Source organism: Prionailurus bengalensis, chromosome D2, assembly GCF_016509475.1.
Source record: "Prionailurus bengalensis isolate Pbe53 chromosome D2, Fcat_Pben_1.1_paternal_pri, whole genome shotgun sequence".
Taxonomy (NCBI): Eukaryota; Metazoa; Chordata; class Mammalia; order Carnivora; family Felidae; genus Prionailurus; species Prionailurus bengalensis.
In genome coordinates, this window is record NC_057351.1 from 54,190,594 (window position 1) to 54,213,696 (window position 23,103).

The 23,103-nt window shown below is 38.6% G+C and overlaps 1 protein-coding gene and 1 long non-coding RNA gene across 3 annotated transcripts in view; both read left to right on the forward strand.

Moving 5' to 3' along the window:
- Positions 1–10,626, forward strand: part of LOC122493051 (cytochrome P450 2C41-like) — a 35,202-nt gene extending 24,576 nt beyond the window's left edge. For both annotated transcript variants that reach the window (XM_043597025.1, XM_043597026.1), the window contains 2 exons: positions 7,832–7,973; positions 10,258–10,626. In XM_043597025.1, coding sequence (XP_043452960.1) covers positions 7,832–7,973; positions 10,258–10,439 — 324 coding nt within the window. In that variant the 3' untranslated portion in view covers positions 10,440–10,626. The remainder of the gene's footprint in view (positions 1–7,831; positions 7,974–10,257) is intronic.
- Positions 10,627–22,710: 12,084 nt separating this feature from the next.
- The window catches only part of LOC122493054, a 28,420-nt gene continuing 28,027 nt past the window's right edge, over positions 22,711–23,103 (forward strand). The window contains exon 1 of the long non-coding RNA XR_006299809.1: positions 22,711–22,920. This is a non-coding gene — a long non-coding RNA (uncharacterized LOC122493054). The remainder of the gene's footprint in view (positions 22,921–23,103) is intronic.

Below are 23,103 nucleotides of genomic sequence, written 5' to 3' on the forward strand. Positions count from 1 at the left end.
ACAGAGGAATGTTCAAAAAATGTGTCCTTGCATCACTGTTTATAATAAAAACATTCTGTTTTTGTTTCTGAGAGAGAGAGAGAGCAGGGGAGAGGGGCAGAGAGAGAGAGAGAGAGAGAGAGAGAGAGAGAGAATATCTTAAGCAGGCTCCATGCTCAGCACTGAGCCCAACATGGGGCTTGATCCCACAACCCTGGGTCATGACCTGAGCCAAAATCAAGAGTCAGATGCTTAGCCAACTGAGCCACACAGGTGCCCCTAAAAAAATATTCTTAACTATCTAAATGTTCATCAGTAGTGTAATGATACATTCATATTATATAGCATGAATAAGGCAGATGTATATGTGTTGATATGGGCCAGTACCAAATTATTTTATTAAATAAAAAATAAGATTTTTATTTCTTTTTATGAAACAAGTACTAAAGCATGACAATGACATCATTGCCTCTAAGTAAGGCTAAATGCACTTTCAAATTATATCTTGTTTAGAAGGCTAAGCAATGCATCTATGGAAGCACTTCATCTTGAGATGATGTTCATCAATGATTCTAGAATTTCTAATAAAATTCCTGCTGTGCCTCTCAAATTCAAGTAAAATTTAAAAAATCAAGATGTAGTGGATGCTTGTCATTTGATAAAAAAAAAAAAAAAGAAGAAGAAGAAGGTGATAGGCAGAATAAACATGTAGATTTATTTGCCTGATATATATATTCTCTTTGGAAGGGCATATTCCCTGGAAGGACATATCACTGGTTGTGAATAGTTGTTTTTGGAAAGTATTTAGATGGGAGGGAGACCTACTTTTCACCATATGTGCTTTTTGTGACTTAGTGCATTCCTCTATTTTTAACTTGAGGTGTAAGTTAAACAAAAGAAAATTCACATTTTTAAGGGTAAAGTCTAATGAGTTCTGACCAATATGTGAAGTCAAGTAACTACCACCACAACCAAGATGTAAAACATTTCTATCATCTCAAAAAAGTTCCCTCATTCTCCTTTTACAATCAATCCACTTCCCCCAGTTCCAATTCTTGGTAACCACTGATCTGTTTTTGGTTCTACGGTTTTGCCTTTTCAAGAATGCAGTGTAATAGAATGTGACACAAATAGAATAACTTGTAATCAATATAAATAAGCCTTTATCTTTTTTATGTGACAGAATGTATTTGAGATTTATTGCACTTTGTTATTGCACTTATCATTAATTTGTTCTTTTTTTTGGTGAATGATTTTCTATCCTACAGAGTACCACAAATTGTTTATCCATTCACTACTTGATGGGTATTTGGGTTGTTTCCAGTTTGAGACAATATTTGAATAAAAGTGCTGTGAACATTTGCATACAGGTTTTTGTGTGGATATAAATTTTCATTTCTTTTGGGTGAATGCTTAAGAGTGGGACTTTTGCTTAACTGTTTAACTTTATAAAAAACCATCAAATATTTTCTAAATGTGGCTGTGATATTTTACATTCCTGCTAGCAATGTGTGAGAGTTCCAATTGCTTCAGGTACCTTCCATCACTTGCCATTGATGGTCCTTTTTTTTTTTTTTAATGTTTATTTATTTATTTTTAGAGAGAGGGAGGGAGGGAGAACATGAGCGAGGGAGGGGCAGAGAGAGAGGGAGAGAGAATCCCAAGCAGACTGTGTGCTGTCAGTGCAGAGCCTGATGCAGTGTTTGAACTCATGACTGTGAGATCATGACCTGAGCCAAACTCAAGAATCAGGTGCTTAACTTACTGAGCCACCCAGGTGCCACATTGTTGGTGTTTTTAAATTTTAGGTACTATAAGTGGTTATGTAGTGACGTCACATTTTGTTTTATTTCTTTTTTCTGGATGGATAATGATGTTGGGCTTCTCTTCATGTATTGATTGACTATTCATATATATTCTTTGGTCGAGTTCTCAAATTATATTCCTATTTTGTATTGGGTCGTTTGTCTTATTTAATTATTGCAATCCTTTATATATTGTATACACAAGTCTTTTATTATATGTAAGTGTTGCTAATATTCACTCTCAATCTGTAAAGGGCTTGCTTGCTTGCTTTTTCTTCTTTCCTTTTCTTTCTTCCTTCCTTCCTACCTTCCTCCCTCCCTCTTTCCTTCTTTCTTTCTTTCTTTCTTTTCTTTCTTTTCTTTCTTTCTTTTCTTTCTTTCTTTCTTTCTTTCTTTCTTTCTTTCTTTCTTTCTTTCTTTCTTTTCTCCAAAGAATGTCTTTCAAAGAGCAGAAGTTTTGAATTTTGATGGAGTCCAATTTATCAGTTATTTCTCTTTTGACTTGTGCTTCTGTGTCCTATCTGGAAAATTTTTTGCCAACACAGGTTCCCAAATATTTGCTCTTATCTTTTCTTCTACAAGTTTTATGCTCTTAGCTTTTGTATTTAGGTCTGCGATCCATTTAAAATTCATTTTCACTTATAGTGTGAAGTAGTTTATATTTCATTCCTTTTGTTAGGGACACCCACTTTTTCCACTTACTTTAAGATTTTTTTAAATCTTAAAGTAACACTTCCACATATTACTTGTTTTAAAATGCACAAGGCAATAATATTGAAAACAAAATTATAGACCTTAAATATGATAAACTTAGAGGATGGAACTTCCTTCCAATTTTGAATTTAAAAAATAAAAAAAATCTCAGTAGCATTTAAACACACACAATGGTATATAATGTTTTATGTTTATATAAATAATACATATGAAAATGTGTATACATCTATATTTTAAGTACATATCTATCTGTATCCATTGACCTATCACACTTAACACCTAAATATTTCATATGTGTCTTGTAAGAACAAGGGCTTCTGCAGAGCAGTAATAGCATTCACACTCAAAGAATTATCATATATACAATAACTTTATCTAAAATATAGCTATAGATTTTTTCAGTTATCCTAAAATCTTTTTTTTTTAATGTTTGTTTATTTTTGAGAGATAGTGAGAATGCCAGTGTGGGAGGGGCAGAGGGAGATAGAGGATCTCAAGCAGGCTTCGTGATGATGGCAGAGAGCCCAATGTGGGGCTTGAACTCAAACTGTGAGATCAAGACCTGGGTTGAAGTCAGATGCTTAACCAACCGAGCCACCCAGGTGCCCCCCCTAAAGTATCTTTTATAGCTTTTTTTGAGGGGGCATCTAGTATCTAATAAAGGAATAAATATACAATTTTATTATCTGTCCCTTTATGCCCCTTTTATAAAGAACAGTTCCTTTTCTTTTATTTATTTCATTTTAATACACTATGGAAGAGTCCAGGATAGTTGTCATGTAAAATATTCCTCAGTCTGGTTTTGTATGATTTTTTTGTTTTTGTTTTTGGTGTTTTTTTGAGAAAGAGAGAGAGCATGTGAGCAGGGGAAAGGGGCAGAGGGAGAGAATCTTCAGCAGGCTCCATGCTCAGCACGGAGCCTGACATGGGGCTCTATCCCATGACCCTGCGATCATGACCTGAGCTGAAACCAAGAGTCAGATGTTCAATCAACTGAAGCACCCAGAAGCCCTGTGCTATTTTTTTTTGTTTTTGTTTTTGTTTTTTTAGATTAGATTCAAGTTCTGTGTTTTGGGGAAGAACATTACATACGTGATGTTGTGTATGTCCCAGTGAATTACGTTTTGGCTAGAGACATGTAATATCAATTTATATCATTATTGGTGATGCTAAGGTAGTCATTTATTAAGGAGGTATCTTCCATGGGGCACCTGGGTGGCTCAGTCAGTTAAGTGTTGTACTTCAACTCAGGTCATGGTCTCACGGTTTGTGGGTTCAAGCCCTACATTGGGCTGTGTGCTGACAACTCAGAGCCTTGAGCCTGCTTCAGATTCTGTTTCCCTCTCTCTCTCTACCCGTCCCCCACTTGTACTCTCTTTCTCTCAAATATAAATAAACATTTTTTAAAAAGGTATCTTCCATAATTCTCCACTGCTGAAATTCTGTTTTTCATAGGTTATTAATAAAAAAATCTATGGCCTGGTACTTTGAGACCTTATAACTGTTTCCCAAATCTTTGATCCAACAGTTTTAGCACTAATTAATAATCTTTACCTGAATTGTTGAAAAATGATAATTTTTCCAATTTTAGTTTGTGTGTGTTTGTGTGTGTGTTTAACCAGGATTCATCTCTAACAAAGAATTTACCCACAGTTTTAAATTAGAAACAAATTGCATTCCACAGATAAATACTCAGTACTCGTTGGTGTATTTGTTAATACTATCTAAGAAGTCATTTTTCCTTTTGGGCGTATTTTCTTTTTTTTTTTATTGTGGTAAAATATACAGAACATGAAAGTTACCATTTTAGCTATTTAAAATTTTTTTTAATGTTTATTTATTTTTGAGAGAGAGAGACAGAGACAGAATGTGAGCATGGGAAGGGCGGAGAGAGAAGGAGACACAGAATCTGAAGCAGGCTCCAGGCTCTGGACTGTCACCACAGAGCCCAAAGCAGGGCTCGAACTCACAATCTGTGAGATCATGACCTGAGCCAGTTGGATGCCCAACCGACTGAGCCACCCAGGTGCCCCTCCATTTTAGCTATTTTAAAGTGCACAATTCAGGGAAACTGAGTACATTCACAGTGTTGTGCAGCCACAGATATTGTCTAAGGAGATCCTGCACCCGTCAAACAGTCATTCCCTACTCCTTCCCACCTCCAGCCCCTGACAACCATGAATCTATTTCCATCTGTGTAGATTTGCCAGAGTCATTTTTTAAAAGTAACTTCTGTGCTCAATATGGGACTTAAACTCACAACTCCAAGACCAAGTCTCTCATGCTCTATCAACTGGGCCAGCCAGGCACCCTGCCAGAGTCATTTTAAATCAGATCAGACCTCTATTTTAAAAAGCCCTATGAGGGGCGCCTGGGTGGCGCAGTCGGTTAAGCGTCCGACTTCAGCCAGGTCACGATCTCGTGGTCAGAGTTCGAGCCCCGCGTCAGGCTCTGGGCTGATGGCTCGGAGCCTGGAGCCTGTTTCCGATTCTGTGTCTCCCTCTCTCTCTGCCCCTCCCCCATTCATGCTCTGTCTCTCTCTGTCCCAAAAATAAATTAAAAACGTTGAAAAAAAAATAAAAATAAAAATAAAAAGCCCTATGAGGGGTGCCTAGGTGGCTCAGTCGGTTAAGCGTCCGACTCCAGCTCAGGTCATGATCTCACAGTTCGTGAGTTCGAGCTTTGCATTGGGCTCTGTGCTGACAGCTCAGAACCTGGGGCCTGCATCAGAGTCTGTGTCTCTGTATCTCTCTGCCCCTACCCTATTCGTGTTCTCTCTCTCTCTCAAAAATAAATAAACATTAAAAAAAATTTTTAAGCCCTATGAAAAGATTCTAAATACTCCTGACTTTTCAAGAACCAGCAAAGGCTTCCATTTTATTCTATTTTATTTTTTAAATTAAATTAAATTAAAATTTTCATTGAATTTTATTTTTAAATTTAAATTCATGTTAGTTAACATAGTGTAGTCAGTATTGGTTTTGGGAGCAGAATTTAGTGATTCATCACTTACATGTAACGCCTAGCATTCATCCCAACAAGTGCCCTCCTTAATGCCTACCACCCATCTAGCCCATCTCCCATCCACCTCCCTCCATCAACCCTCAGTTCTCTATAGTTAAGAGTCTCTTATGGTTTGCTTCCCCCTCTGTTTTTATCTTATTTTATTTTTCCTTCTCTTCCCCTATGTTCATCTGTCTTGTTTCTTGAATTCCATATATGAGTGAAATCATATGATATTTGTCTTTCTCTCCTTGACTTATTTCACTTAGCATAATATGCTCTAGTTCCATCCATGTTGTTGCAAATGGCAAGATATCATTCTTTTTGATTGCTGAGTAATATTCCGTGTGTGTGTGTGTGTGTGTGTGTGTGTGCGCACGCGTGTGAGTGTGTATACATACCACATCTTTATCCGTTCATCAGTCAATGAACATTTGGGCTCTTTCCATACTTTGGCTATTGTTGATAGTGCTGCTATGAACATTGGGGTGTGTGCCCCTTCAAATCATCATTTTTGTTTCCTTTGGATAAATACCTAGTAGTGCAATTGCTGGGTCGTAGGATAGTTCTATTTTTAACTTTTTGAGGAAACTCCCTACTGTTTTCCAGAGTGGCAGCACCAGTTTGCATTCCCACCAACAATGCAAGAGGGTTCCCCTTTCTCCACATCCTCACCAACATCTGTTATTTCCTGAGTTGTTCATTTTAGCCACTCTGACAGGTATGAGTTGGTATCTCAGTGTGGTTTTGGTTTGTATTTCCCTGATGATGAGTGATGTTGAACATCTTTTCATGTGTCTGTTAGCCATCTGGATGTCTTCTTTGGAAAAGTATCTATTCATGTCTTCTGCCTGTTTCTTACAGATTTTGAATACTAACCCTTTATCTGAAACGTAATTTGCAAATATCTTCTCCCATTCCATCAGTTGCCTTTTAGTTTTATTGATTCCTTCACTGTGCAGAAGGCTTTTATCTTGATGAGGTTCCAGTAGTTCATTTTTGCTTTTGTTTCCCTTGCCTCCAGAGACGTGTCTAGTAGGAAGTTGCTGTGACTGAGGTTAGAGAGGTTGCTGCCTGTTTTCTCCTCTAGGATTTTGATGGTTTCCTGTCTTACATCTAGGTTTTTCATCTTTGGAATTTATTTTTGTGTATGTTATAAGAAAGTGGTCCAGGTTCACTCTTTTGCACGTCACCCTCCACTTTTCCCAACACCATTTGTTGAAGAGACGGTCTTTTTTTCCATTAGATATTCTTTCCTGCTTTGTTGAAAATTAGTTGGCCATATACATTTGTGGGTCCATTTCTGGGCTTTCTATTCTGTTCCATTGATCTATGTGTCTGTTTTTCTGCCTGTACCATACTGTCTTGATAATTACATCTCTGTAACATAGCTTGAAGTCCAGAATTGGGATGCCTCCAGCTTTGGTTTTCTTTTTCAATATTGCTTTGGCTATTTGGGGTCTTTTCTGGTTTTATACAAATTTTAGAATTGTTTGTTCTAGCTCTGTGAAAAATAATGGTGTTATTTAGATAGAGATTACACTGAACATGTAGAATGCCTTGGGCAGTATAGACATTTTCATAATATGTGTTTTTCCAATCCAGGAGCATGGGATGTTTTTCCATTTCTTTGTGTCTTCTTCAGTTTCATAAGCATCTTACAGTTTTCAGCATACAGATATTTTAGCTCTTTGATTAGGTTTATTCCTAGGTATCTTATGGTTTTTGATCCAATTGTAAATGGGGTCAGTTCCTTGATTTCTCATCTGTTGCTTCATTATTGGTATATAGAAATGCCACAGATTTCTGTACATTGATTGTATATCCTACAACTTTGCTGAATTTATGTATCAGTTCTAGCAGTTTTTTGGTAGAGTCTTTTGGGTTTTCCATATAGAGTATCATGTCATCTTCAAAGAGTGAAAGTTTGACTTCTTCCTTGCCAATTTGGATGCCAGAAGCTTCCATTTTAAACCATAGTCCACATGAGATGTTTGAAAACCAAAGTGACGAAATAGAGCAGAGGGTGGGAGCTACACCATCGTCCAAAGATAGTGATCAGTAGAGGGGATTCAGAGGTCTGGTACCCAAGTAACTAAGCACTCAGCATTTCAAATCCTATTGGGAGGCTACTTTAGCAACCTTACTAGCACTGGTCTTAATCTCATCCCTGTTTATTACTTGGTGTGTCTGACTAGAAATGCCATTGCCTTTTTTGGACCTGGGATTCCTCATGTATAGATCAAAAGATTGAACTAAGTGATATGCAAAATTTCTTCCATCTCCACGATTTCTTTATAATAAAGTTTGTCTTCATCTGTTCATTCCAGGGCACAAATGTACTAATATCACTGACTTCTGTGCTACGTGATGACAAAGAATTTCCCAACCCAGAGACATTTGACCCTGCCCATTTCCTGGATGATAGTGGCAACTTTAAGAAGAGTGACTACTTCATGGTTTTCTCAGCAGGTAATAAAAATTAATTTCCATAGGTACTGAAGGGGCCAAGATATTTTTGGGTGATCCATAGAAACTTACATGGTGCCTAGTCTGGGATGAGTAGAATTGTTCTTTGTCCATGACTGGAAGCATAACTCCCAATGCCCGTGCACTTTCCCCCACTCACTATACAGTCCCATGATTAGAATTTTGGCTTGGTGACCCAGTTCTTCCAAAGTGAATATAGGTTCATTGAATTCTGCCTCTAGATAGATCACACAGCTACCAAGAGCTCCTCTTAGCAGATGAAACTCATTTAGACTTTACTCACTGCCATGAAAAAGGAATATAACTCCTCAACTTTGAGTTAAGTATTTTCTATGTGATATCCCCCACTCCCCAGAGTGGGCTCCAGGGTTACAAGTATCCACAAGCACAGAATGGGCACCAAAAGGGCTCACATCCTAATTAGGGAAACAGATTAGTAAATAGATCGTTGTAATCCAGTGAGACTGGTGTTGTGGAAGAGGAAAGCACAGGCTGCTCAGGAGACCAGAGGAGGAAGCCGCCTGCTTCCTGATCACTTTGTGAGGCATAAAGTGGAATAAGCAACGTTCTGATAGCAGAAAGGCAATTGGTGCTGCCTCTCAGGGGACAGGCAGCAAGGGAAAGAAGAGAACGAAGGGCACTTTTAGAGAGTGGACTTTAGGAGCAGGGCATTTCAATAGATCAGGGCAGTCGGAACGTGCCAACTAGCTGTGGCATTAAGGAAACCTTGAACAAGTGGCAGAATACCCTGCAGCGGTTCCAAAGCACCTGATATTCCTCTGCTCAAGATCAGAGATTTCGGATCTTGGGTGTCCACATCTACAGTGTGTGTTCTGAATCTCTGGCCACAGAGTCACCTTTATTTATCTGACAGCTTTTGATGCCTACTTTGGGTCTTATGCCATACATACCAAGATGTCAAAGACTGAGCTTTCCCTACAAGGAAACACACATTTTAGCATGGTAGAAAAAGAAATAAACAGAGAATCGAGATTCAAGGTGATGATCCATGCTTTAACTGAAGAGTGAATAAGATTCTGAGGAAACCCAGAGAGGGCAAGACTGTACTTCCCAAGGGAATCACAAAGATTATAAAGAGGAAATGACATGAGACATAGGTCCTGGAAGAAGTATAAGAGAAGTGCGACAACGGGAACAGCAGGAGATACAACTCGAAACTTCACAGTATATTGGAGATCGATGAAGAGTTGGTATGGCTAGAACCAAGAGTAGAGATATGAAGGATGGAAGGAGGGTTATGGCTCATCAGACTGGGAGCAGAATGTGGAGAGCCAGTTCAACCCATTTGACATCATCTCATAGGACAGATCAGGGAGGCATTTAATAATTTAAAGTGAGGGGTACCTGGGTGGCTCAGTCGGTTAAGCGTCCGACTTTGGCTCAGGTCGTGATCTCACGGTTCATGGGTTCGAGCCCCGCATCGGGCTCTGTGCTGACAGCTCGGAACCTGGAGCTTGTTTCAGATTCTGTGTCTCCCTCTCTCTCTGCCCCTCCCCTACTCGCGCTCTGTCTACCTCTGTCTCAAAAATAAATAAACATTAAAAAAAATTAATATTTTAAAGTGAGAAAGTGACACATTTTTTTATTTTTATTTTTAAAAAATGTTTATCTTGAGAGAGAGAGAGCACACATGTGCGTGAATTAAGAAGGGGCAGAGAGAGAGAATCCCAAGCAGTCTCCATGCTGTCAGGTCGGATCCTATGCAGAGCTCGATCCCACAAACTCTGAGATTGTGACCTGAGCTGAAATCAAGAGTCGTTCGCTTAACCAACTGAGCTTCCCCAGGCGCTCCAAGAGAGGACGCATTTAGACATGTGCCTCTGAAATCACATGAAGGAGAAAAAACTTCGTCTAAATTTTGTGCCAGAGGTAGAAAGGGAGACACAGGTTTATGAGTTCCCTTCTCTCAGTCCTCCTCCCTCCAATGCACTTGGACAAGTGGGTGTGTTTCTACAAAGATTTATGGAAACTGGAAATGTGAAAAGTGCAGTTATAATATGGGAATACATAATGAAGTGTTTGATGTAGACCTAGTGCTCAATAGATATTTGTTGAATGAAGGGTTCCCATTAAGACACTAGGTGAATAGCAGGTGTTCCCATCCTTCTATCCATCTGTCCCTCTACCCTTCCTGCCAGCTCTCCATCGGTTCAGCCATTCAGCAAATACTTTTTGTGACATACTTCTTTTGACAGTTCAAAACATAATATTCAAGGAACAAATCCCTTGTGTTTGTTATTTTCAGGAAAACGGACTTGTGTGGGAGAAAGACTGGCCCGTATGGAGCTGTTTTTATTCCTGACCTCCATTTTACAGAATTTTACCCTGAAACCTGTGGTCGACATAAAGGACCTTGACACCACCCCAGTTGCCAGTGGGTTTGGACATATCCCACCCCCCTACAAGATTTGCTTTGTTCCTTTGTGAGGAAGGGCAGGCCATCTGGCCACTACTGTGCTGTTGTCTATAACTCCTCCTCCTCTTGGGTGTCACCCGCCTTCTTCTCACGACTGAGGATGCTTTCTCTGACCTCTTGCCTCATATTTCCCCATTGCCTCCACACCCACTGAACATCCAACCTCAATTAAAGGAGAGTTTCCAGAATTTCATTTCATAAATGCCGTGCCATGCTGTTCTTTATACTCAATAACTCTTATATTTGCCACCACGTATGCTAATAATTATCAAATATTGGGCTATTACTATGTTATCACTGTGAAACAAAGCAAAATGGCTAACACACAGCCATCTATCTTCTCCATGTTCTAAATAGAAAGCACTATTATTTGCTGACCCAGTTCTTAGACTTTTCCTTGCATGATACAGGTAACAATTGGAAAAAAATAGAGTTCAAAGAGGCCACACTGGTCCTTATACTGATAAGTACAGAGAGGAGCAAAGGGGGAGAGTGCAGAAAAGCTCTTTTGGCTACATGCCACCTAGGGTTACTTGATGCTTGGATTTGAAAGTGAGCAGAGTTGTGTCCAGGAGCCAGGTAATGGAAGATGAGCAATAGGGAGGAAGGAATAATTACCATTAAAATTCATTCCTCTGCTTTGGTGCCACTATGAACACCAAAGATTTGACATGCTCTTACTACTTTGTGTTTCAAACTTAGAGTCAACTATTAACATATGCTTTCATATTGCTAGTCAATTTTTCTTTTTTTTTTTTTTTTTTAATTTTTTAACATTTATTCACTTTTTGAGAGACAGAGAGAGACAGTATGATGAGGGAAGGGGCAGAAAGACAGAGGGAGTCACAGGCTCCAGGCTCTGAGCTGTCAGCACAGAGCCTGATGTGGGGCTCGAACTCACCAACTGTAGGATCATGACCTCAGCTGAAGTCAGACACTTAACTGACTGAGCCACCCAGGTGCCCCTAATCAATTTTTCTATGTGTTATTTTTTTTCTCACCAACCTCGAACAAAATCCCTGGAAGGCGTCTCTAGATAATCTTTTTCTGCTCTCCACCACATTGTTTTATACCTAACATAAGGGTGATGGCAGTGTGGTGCCATGATCCTAAAATCTTTATCTGAACACTTTATTGGGCCTCCTCTGTGGCTCAGTCAGTTGAGTATCTGACCCAGTCTCAGCTCAGGTCATGATCTCATGGTTTGTGGGATTGAGTCTCGCATCGGGATTCTCTCTCTCACTCTCTCTATGCCCCTCCCCCACTCACGTGGGCCCTCTCTCTCTCTAAATAAACATTTAAAAGAAAAAAAATAAAGGCTTTATCTAAAACATAGACAACGGAACATCATATACAAGTCCAATAATTTTCATCTTTTGTTTTCTTATGGCTTTAAATGTAGGAAATGAAATCTATTTAACCTTTTGCCTGCTCATCTCCTAGAGGAAACCTTTTATATTTCGGCATGCATTTTTTTAAATTTATTTTTTTATTTTATTTTATTTATTTATTTTTTATTATATGAAATTTATTGTCAAATTAGTTTCCATACAACACACAGTGCTCATCCCAAAGGATGACCTCTTCAATGCCCATCACCTACCCTACCCTCCCTCCCACCCCCCATCAACCCTCAGTTTGTTCTCAGTTTTTAAGAGTCTGTTATGCTTTGGCTCTCTCTCCCACTCTAATCTCTTTGTTTTCTTTTTTTTTTTCCTTCCCTTCCCCGATGGGTTTCTGTTAAGTTTCTCAGGATCCACATAAGAGTGAAACCATATGGTATCTGTCTTTCTCTGTATGGCTTATTTCACTTAGTATAACACTCTCCAGTTCCATCCACGTTGCTACAAAGGGCCATATTTCATTCTTTCTCATTGCCACGTAGTACTCCATTGTGTATATAAACCACAATTTCTTTATCCATTCATCAGTTGATGGACATTTAGGCTCTTTCCACAATTTGGCTATTGTTGAGCGTGCTGCTATAAACACTGGGGTACAAGTGCCCCTATGCATCAGTACTCCTGTATCCCTTGGGTAAATTCCTAGCAGTGCTACTGCTGGGTCATAGGGTAGGTCTATTTTTAATTTTTTGAGGAACCTCCACACTGTTTTCCAGAGTGGCTGCACCAGTTTGCATTCCCACCAACAGTGCAAAAGGGTTCCCATTTCTCCACATCCTCTCCAGCATCTATAGTCTCCTGATTTGTTCATTTTGGCCACTCTGACTGGTGTGAGGTGACATCTGAGTGTGGTTTTGATTTGTATTTCCCTGATAAGGAGCGATGTTGAGCATCTTTTCATGTGCCTGTTGGCCATCTGGATGTCTTCTTTAGAGAAGTGTCTATTCATGTTTTCTGCCCATTTCTTCACTGGATTATTTGTTTTTTGAGTGTGGAGTTTGGTGAGCTCTTTATAGATTTTGGATACTAGCCCTTTGTCCGATATGTCATTTGCAAATATCTTTTCCCATTCTGTTGGTTGCCTTTTAGTTTTGTTGATGGTTTCCTTTGCTGTGCAGAAGCTTTTTATCTTCATGAGGTCCCAATAGTTCATTTTTGCTTTTAATTCCCTTGCCTTTGGGGATGTGTCAAGTAAGAAATTGCTGCGGCTGAGGTCAGAGAGGTCTTTTCCTGCTTTCTCCTCTAGTGTTTTGATGGTTTCCGTCAGCATGCATTTTTAAAATATCATATGGGGATAGTGTACATATACATATGTCCAAAGTATATATTCACACATAGTATATATTATATATACACATATACATATGAGGTTAAAAATGTTGTTGTACAAGGAATAGAAGGATCATACCTCAAGATCATAAAAGCCATCTATGAAAGACCCAACACTAATATCATCCTCAATGGGGAAAAACTGAGAGCTTCCCCCCTAAGGTCAGGAATAAGACAGGGATGTCCACTCTCGCCACTGTTATTCACCATAGTATTGGAAGTCTTAGCCTCAGCAATCAGACAACACAAAGAAAAGGCATCCAAATCAGCCAGGAGGAGGTCAAACTTTCACTCTTTGTAGATGACATGATACTCTACATGGAAAACCCAAAAGATTCCACCAAAAAACTGCTAGAACTGACTCATGAATTCAGCAAAGTTACAGGATATAAAATTGATGCACAGAAATCAGTTGCATTCCTATACACCAACAATGAAACAACAGAAAGAGAAATCAAGGAATCGATCCCATTTACAATTGCACCAAAACTCATAAAATACTTAGGAATAAATCTAACCAAAGAGGTGAAAACTCTACACACTGGAAACTATAGAAAGCTTATGAAAGAAATTGAAGAAGACACAAAAAAATGAAAAAGATTCCATGCTCCTGGATAGGAAGAAAATATTGTTAAAATGTCGATACTACCCAAAGCAATCTACATATTCAATGCAATCTGTATCAAAATAACACCAATATTCCTCACAGAGCTAGAACAAATAATCCTAAAATTTGTGTGGAACCAGAAAAGACCCCAAATAGCCAAAGCAATCTTGAAAAAGAAGACCAAAGCTGGAGGCATCACAGTCCCGGACTTCAAGCTGTATTACAAAGCTGTAATCATCAAGACAGTATGGTACTGGCACAAGAACAGACACTCAGATCAATGGAACAGAATAGAGAACCCAGAAATGGACCCACAAACGTATGGCCAACTAATCTTTGACAAAGCAGGAAAGAATATCCAATGGAATAAAGGAAGTCTCTGCAGCAAGTGGTGCTGGGAAAACTGGACAGAGATATGCAGAAGAATGAACCTGGACCACTTTCTTCCCCATACACAAAAATAAACTCAAAATGGATGAAAGACCTAAACGTAAGACAGGAAGCCATCAAAATCCTCGAGGAGAAAGCAGGCAAAAACCTCTTTGATCTTGGCCACAGCAACTTCTTACTCAACACATCTCCAGAGGCAAGGAAAACAAAAGGAAAAGTGAACTACTGGGACCTCATCAAAATAAAAAGCCTCTGCACAGCCAAGGAAACAATCAGCAAAACTAAAAGGCAACCCTATGGAATGGGAGAAGATATTTGCAAACGACATATCAGATAAAGGGTTAGTATCCAAAATCTACAAAGAACTTCTCAAACTCAACACCCAAAAAACAAATAATCCAGTGAAGAAATGGGCAAAAGACATGAATAGACACTTCTCCAAAGAAGACATCCAGATGGCCAACCGACTCATGAAAAAATGCTCAACATCACTCACTCATCATCAGGGAAATACAAATCAAAACCACAATGAGATACCACCTCACACGTGTCAGAATGGCTAACATTAACAACTCAGGCAACAACAGATGTTGGCGAGGATGCGGAGAAAGAGGATCTCTTTTGTATTGTTGGTGGGAATGCAAGCTGGTGCAGCCACTCTGGAAAACAGTATGGAGGTTCCTCAAAAAATTAAAAATAGAACTACCCTATGACCCAGCAATTGCTACTACTAGGTATTTATCCAAGGGATACATGTATGTTGTTCCGAAGGGACACATGCACCCCAATGTTTATAGCAGCACTATCAACAGTACCCAAAGTATGGAAAGAGCCCAAATGTCCATCAATGGATGAATGGATAAAGAAATGTAGTATTTATATACAGTGGAGTATTACCCGGCAATCAAAAAGAATGAAATCTTGCCATTTGCAACTACGTGGACGTAACTAGAGGGTATTATGCTAAGCAAAATCAGTCAGTCAGAGAAAGACAAGTATCATATGGCTTCACTCATATGAGGACTTTAAGATATGAAACAGGGAAGGGAAACAAAAATAATGTAAAAACAGGGAGGGGGACAAAACATAAGAGACTCTTAAATATGGAGAACAAACAGAGGGTTACTGGAGGGGTTGTGGGAGAGGTGATGGGCTAAATGGGTAAGGGGCATTAAGGAATCTACTCCTGAAATCATTGTTGCACTATATGCTAACTAATTTGGATGTAAATTTAAAAAATAAAATTAATTAAAAAAAATTTTTTTTTTTTTTACAGCTAGACTCATAGTACACATAATATTCTACAACTTGCTGGTTTTCTACTATACGGTATGCCAGGGAAAGTTCTAAGTGATAAAAATTCGAGCAGATGATTTGAATGGACAGATTACAGAATAAGTGATGAAATGGTTACTAAACAAATGAAAAGGTTTTAAAAATGTACAAACTAAAGCCGTATTATATTTCTTTAAACCTTGATTGGTAAAAGAATTTAAGTTATTTATCTATTTATTTTGAGAAAGAGAGTGTGAGTGGGGAAGGAGCAGAGAGAGAGAGAGAGAGAGACAGAGGGAGAGAGAATCCCAAACAGGCTCCAGGCTGTTAGCACAGAGCCTGATGCAGGGCTTGATCCCATGAACAGTAAGGTCATGATCTGAATGAAAATCAAGTTTAACTTGATTTAACTGACTGTGCCACCCAGGTGCTCCCCCCTCCCCCCGCTTTTGTTAAGTTTTTGTTATTATTATTTATTTATTTATTTATTTTGAGACAGAAAGCATGAGTGAGGAAGGAGCAGAGGCTGGGAAATGAAAAGATTTTAATGGTAGTATTAGAAAACATGTGTGTGCCAACACAAAGTGCCTTGTTCTAATGTTATTAGGTGCATGACACCTACCCTGAGATTCTTACTGAAACTTGTAATCTCTTCTCCATTGCCACTTTCCCCATGCTTCATATTCTGAACCTCCTTACAATGTTTTTGCCACTTCTCTTGTTTTGTATTAATTAATCCTTCTCATAAACTTAAGAGGAAGGTAGTATTTGTATTCGTTTCCTAATGCTAGTATAACAAATTACCACCAAGTTAATGGCTCAAAACAATACAGATTTACTATCTTATAATTCTGGAGTTAAAAGTCCAATATCTGTTTCTTTGGGCTAAAATTAAGGTGCTGGCAAGGCTCCTTCCTTCTGAGGCTCTAGGAGAGAACCCATTCCCTGGCCTTTGCAGCTTTGAGATGCTGCCAGAATTCCTTGGCTCGTGACTCCTTCCTCCCATCACTCCATCCTCTTGCTTATCTTCCCCTACTTACCTTAATCTTCCTGGCTCCCTCTCTCTCCTAAGGACCGTGCCATTGCATTTGGTCCACCTGGCTAATTTAGGATAACCTCCTTATTTTAAAATCCTGAACTTAACTGTATTTACACCATTCCTCTTTACCCTGTAAAGTATATAATCACCTGTCCTGGGGTTAGGACATGCAATCTAGACAAGGAAATATGATACTTAAGCACTCCTCTTCCCCTGCCCCATGTATTTCCCTTAATTCCTAGCCCAGACCCTGGTGTTAATTGTTCAGTAAATATTTACTGATGAAACACATAGATCAAAGAGTAAGAAGACCTTCAAAGAGGGTTTTAGGATATAAGAAAGTCCCTCAACTCCTGCGAGAAGTACTCATATATCTTTTTTTTTTTTTCTATAAGGAAAAAAAATGCCCAAATTTCAGTAAGGCTGTTAAAAAAAAATCCACAGGCCTAAAATGATGTCATTTAGGCTGAAGTCCCAAACTGGGGCTTAATACATAATCTAACTGCAACTTCAACCTTTGCCAGAAACAGTGTTAGTCCAGAATTTTTCATTCAGCACCAATGAATCTGCCACCTGGGTCCTCTCCACTCCCCCAAAGAAAGATGAGTCAATCTGTATGAAAAGACAACTTGCTTTTCTCTCTAGGAAGCAGCCACGTCTTGAAACAATCCTTTTGCTAATAACTCTCTTGCCCTACCCTCTTATAAATACCTTCTCTTTTGTATATCTTCTTAGAGCCCCCTCTATTTGCTAGATGGGATGCTGCCTGATTCAGGAATCAGATCTTCAAATTTACTTGGTTGAATTTTGTTTTTTAACAAGGCTTATTTAAACTGATCTTATTTGAAGTGTTTCTTTAAAAAGAAACAGAAGCAAATCACACCCAAACTTCCCAGTGATTATTTTCCCTAAGATTATTAGACTTAGGCTACCCATATCTTATTTTTGTGTTGTATAAATATAATAGCATTTGATGGTGGAAGTATGAGACTAATCTCATGGTAACTAGGTAGACTTCCAAAAGTAGAAGGCTTCCTTCAATCGTTTAAAAAGATAATTTTATTAATGATAATTTTAAACCTCGAAGATTTGTGTTTGCAAAGAGCCAATTTCATCATTGAAGAATGTCTACTTCTATGAAGTTCTTAAAAGAGGTAAAAAACTAATTGCTAGAACAGTGGTTGCTTCTGAGGATGGGGATTGCCAGCAAGAGGTGGGAAGGAATTTTCCAGGGGGATGGGATTGTTCTGTGTCTTGATACGATGTGGTTACTCAGCTACTGGTGGTTGTCCAAACTGTATAAGCCATAAACCCAGATCTTACCAGAAGGCCCCAGTCCCCGACACACCCTCCCCCCTGCAATTGAGCAAGATGTTTAAGGCCATTTCAAAAAGGGAAGATGTTTCAAGTATCTGAAAGTAAGCCTTTTCTCCTATTCTGATCTTGTCTGATCATATGTTTATACTTGTCCTTTTGAGACAGAGAGGGTGAAGGGACTCCATGAAAAAAACCCATTCTTTTTCCTTGCTTTTCCTGCTTCTTTTCTTACTGGGACCTGCACCCCCACCTTACACATGCCTTAACGTATGTCCTCCTTACAGGGGTTAATGATTTCTTTGGAGTCTTCCAGCACAATAGGTAGCATCTAAGGAGTGACCAGGCAGGCTCATCATAAATGTTCTCCAAGACCACTGACTCCAAACACCTTGACGCCAAGACCCTGGGCTTCAGGGAACAAGTGACTTATGAAGGACACCTATCCTTGTTCCGCCCGGTTCCTGGATGCCTGGGGATGTGTGTACCACACCACAGTTGTCAGTGAAAATCCCAGACACCAAGCAAAGACGAGACTCCCTCCTTTCCTTCCTGAGTCTCCCGGACACTCAGTCTGTATCTGCTCTATGTTTTCAGTAAACTCTGCTTCCACCTCCTGTTGCCTCACGTTTGATTTCCAATCTATGTGAAGCCAAGGGCCTTCTTGGCTAGTCTTGCAGGACCCCCTCTGGGTCTCTGGACCCAGCCTGCTTATATTACTTTCAAGGTACAGCTGGGCTTCATGTTTTGCATTCTGATTACAGTGTTAATCTTGATAAAAATGATTTCTGATGCTAAATAATAACATATTTAAGACCAGACTGGTAAGTGCATATGCAGAAACTCTCCAGGCTTTAAAAAATCAAACCATTGTTTCCAAATAACTTGTGCTATTTTGTTTTCTTTTTTGCTAAACTAATACATGTTCCCAGGGTGCCTGGCTGGCTCAGTTGGTAGAGCATGGGACTCTTGATCTCAGAGTTGTGAGTTCGAGCCCATGCTGGGTGTAGACATTACTTTAAAAAATAAATTAAACTAATACATGTTCTGTGTTGTATGTGTCAAAACATCAGATACCTAAGAGAAATCACGCAATTTCACCACCTAGTAACTACTTTTAAAAATTGGGAAAATCCCTTCCAGTACTGTTTTCTTTAAAATGGAAGCTGTCTATACATTCTCTTACAACAAGCCTTTCTGGCTTGGTACATTCTGAACGTTTTGTGGCCAAGACAGTTCCCTGAGTAGAAAAGCAGTGAAGTCACACCGGGACCTGCTGGGAAAGGAGTGGGAAGACAGGACTGACCCTATAGCATTTTGCCATCACTCTGCCTCTCCTGGTTACCGTCTGCTTCTGCAGAGAGGCTTGCGTCTCCAGAGATGGGCAACCGGGGGTCTGGTAGTCATGGAGGAAAAGTCACTTTTCTTTCATGGAATCCTGGCTGCGCTGACCTACAAGAAACAAAAAGGAGCACACAGACTTGCTTCTAGCGTGTTTTAGCCAGATTTCAAACACTTAAAGTTTTTGCCAGGGAGATATGAAGCTTGAGTCACAAGCTGTTATAATCATCCAATGGGCAATGTTGTTTTTCTACCAGCATTTTGTGTACTATCCTATTTCAGAAAATTTTTGTTCAAGGCCAGCTTGCAGACAACAAAATTCTAAAGCCATAGTATGATCATAAATATTTGTGTAGTGCTACTGTGTGCCAGGCATTGTTCCAAGCACTTTATCTACACAAAATCTTTCAATATGATATTGTTCCAAGGCCATCTGTGAAGGATATTTCCATGTCAGAGTTCAAGTTACCAATCCAATATGCCTTGTTTTTCCTTTAAAAAAATCAAAGCATATCAAATAACAGCATAATGATTCTCTAATAGCTGCTTTTATATTTCTGTATTTTAGGAAACGATCTAGATTGGTGCTGTCTTTTGCCAGATTTCTACTGTGACCAATTACTTTCTGAGTTTTGTTTATTTTGTCTTCTATGAATCTGTCCTTAGCTCTTATTTCTTTTAAAGAAACTGTCTTGGCACTGTATAACTGGTCAACTGCTCTGTTTAGGCCTCCCGCTAAGTTGGCTCTCTGCACCCACTGTCCCCTCCCAGCACCGTGACCTGTGATTACTGTGCCTGCAACCATCTCACTGGCCTGGGCTGAGCTCCAACCACAGCCACTGAGGGGTCCAATGATCAGCTTGGCTTCTGAAGTGTCTCTCAGCCCTTTAATTTTTCACTTGACAATGAAGGAAAACCATTTCTTGGTGACTTCAGTCTTTCTCTTCAAAGAATATAAAAACTCTGCTCCAAACTTAGAATTAATAATATTTCAGTTAAGAAGGAACTTTATTTAGGAGTTGACTGACTCAAAGATTTCCTATTATTGATAGCAGTGGTTCAATAAATACAAACATTTTATTGATTAATTTTAGCCATCTCATTGCATAAACTTTGCCTCAAGTGAGTGACGTGAAATCAATGGGAGCCCTCTCACCGTGCAAGCTGGAGGATATCCTCAAAAGGTAGTACTGAAATTTATACTGAAAATGATTATATATGGCAATATGCTTGAAGACTACAAAAAGCAACATGATTTCCCCATTAAAACTGAAGTTTGAGGGGCATCTGGCTGTCTTCGTCAGTAGGGCATGTGACTTTAATCTCAAGGTCATGAGTTCAAGCCCTACATTGGATGTACTTAAAAAAAAATGATCTTCGGGGTTCTAAATATGATTTCAAGCAGTACAGGGCAAAATTTCAATTTATTTTGCCTGTTGATAATTGAAATTAAGTTGAAAATTATTCTATAATTTATCTTTGCAATGTCTTATAGTTTTCTATATAAATGTGTTTCACATCATTTCTTAATTCTAAATCTTTTATTATTTCTGATGCTATTGGTGGATGGATTTTTTTTGAAATGTCATTTTCTGATAGTTTGTTACTGGTACATAGAACACTTGATTTTGTTCTTGAGTTTTGGACATTGGCCTTATATCTTGCTAAATTTATTAGTTTCAGGGGCTTTTTTTGTGGATTCTTTGGTGTTTTCTGCCTACAGCATCATATCATCTACAAATAATGACAATTGTACTTCTTTCCCCCAGCTGAAATGCTTTCTATTTTTTCCTTGTCTTAATAAACTGATTAGAATGTCCAGTACAACGTTAAATAAAAATGGTGAGACTGGATGTCTTTTCTCCATTCCTAATCTTTGGTAGAAAACTTCAGCCTTTCCTTATTTTATATGTTATTAGCTGTAGGTTTTTCATGGATGCCCTTTATCAGGTTGAGAAAGTTTCCTTCCTAGTTAGCTAAGAGTTTTAATCATGTGTCAAACAACAAAATTCAATTGAGTAATTTAAAATATCAAATTGGCTTTATCAAACTATTCATGATAAGGCAACATCCTATCCAGCAAATGGAAAGGAGCTCCATGGAGCCCAAGAAAAGGAAAGATTTATAAAGGCAGAGAGGAGGCTGGAAAAAATGCATTATTTTAGGTAACGTAACCCTCCTAAGGGGGAACAGAAGTGGTCTATCCGTAAATTTCCTAGTGCTGACTAGTGAATTTTATGTTGACTGGTTAAAGATTACATTCCTAGGTGGGTTGAAACTGCAGTTAGGCTAGGCATTATGTCTTGGGGTGCTGATGTGGGACCTTAATATAAGTGACTCTTTTGAGGGGCCTGTGGTTTTCTTTTTAACACAGGAAAGGCTATTAGGCTTTGTTAAATGCTTTTTCTGTATCCAATGAAAAAAATACATAGTTTTCTCCTTTATTAATATTGTGAATTATACTGATTGATTTTCAGATGTTAAACCAACCGTACATGCTGAAGATAAACTCCACTTCCTCATGACATATGATACCTTTAGTGTAATACTGAATTCAATTTGTTAATGTTTTGTTAAGTCTTTTTGCATCTATGTTTATGAACGTTAGTGATCTGTAGTTCTTTTGCCTTGTGATGTCTTTAGTTCTGAAATCAGGGTATTACTGGCCTCATAAAATGAGTTCAGAAGTGTCTTTACTTTTCTGAATGATTTTGTGTAGTATTGATATGTTGTTGTTGTTGTTGTTGTTGTTTTTCCTTTTTCCTTTAATTGTTGGTAGAATTAACCAATGAAGCCATATGAGCCTGGAGTTTCCTTTGCTGGAAAGTTTTTAATTACTAACACAACTTTTAAAATTTATGTAGGGCTGCTCAAGCTTACCATTTCTTGTTGGGTTAGATATGGGATTTTGTGTCTTTTTTTTCTTTTAATTTTTTTAATTTTAGAAAGACAGCATGAGCAGGGGAGGGGCAGAGAGAGGGGGAAAGAAAGAATCTTAAGAAGGATGCACTCTCAGTGCAGAGCCCAACATGGGGCTCAATCCCATGACCCTGGGATCATGACCTGAGCTGAAGTCAAGAATTGGATGCTTAACCAACTGAGCCACCAAGGTGCCCATGCATGGATCTTGTGTCTTTTAAGGAATTTGTCCATCTTACATGGGTTGACAAAGGTGTTTATAATCTCTTATTCTTTAATGCTCTGAAGGCACGATAGTGATGTCCCTTCTTTTATTACTGATATCAGTACAATGTATGTTTTCCATTTTTTTTGTAGCTAGAGGTTTATAAATTTTATTAATTTTTTTTTAAAAGCGTCAATTTCTGCTTTCATTAGTTTTTCTCTTCTGCTTTTCTCTCTCTTTTCAAAAGAGAGAGAAATGTATTTATTTTGAGACTGATTGCATGTGCACTCATGTACCCACACACAAGCAGGGTAGGGGCAGAGAGGGGGAGAGAGAGAATGCCAAACAGGCTCCTCACTGTCAATGCAGGGTCCAATGTGGGGCTCCATCCCATGAACTGTGAGATCATGACCTGAGCTGAAATCAAGAGTTGGACACTCAACCAACTGAGCTACACAGGTGTTCCTCTTTTTTATTTCATTCATTTCTGCTTTTATATTTTATTTCCACCTTCCTGCTTGCTTTGAATTTAATGTTCTCTCTTATATTTTATTAAAGTGGGAGATGATATCATTGACTTGGGACTTTTCTTCTTTTTCTATTTTAGGTATTCTAAGGCTTTAAGTTTTCCTCTAAGTGTCCTGTGTTGGATGTATCCCCATAAATTCTGGTAAGTTGTATTTTCATTATTATTCAATTAAAAATATTTTTCTTGTGACTTATTCTTTCACCCAATGATGACTTAGAAAGTGTGTGGTTTAATTTTCATATATTTGGGGTTTTCTTGTTATCTGAGATTTTTAAAATTACTACTAAAGTTTACTTAGTATGGTTTTCTTTCAATTTGCATTCA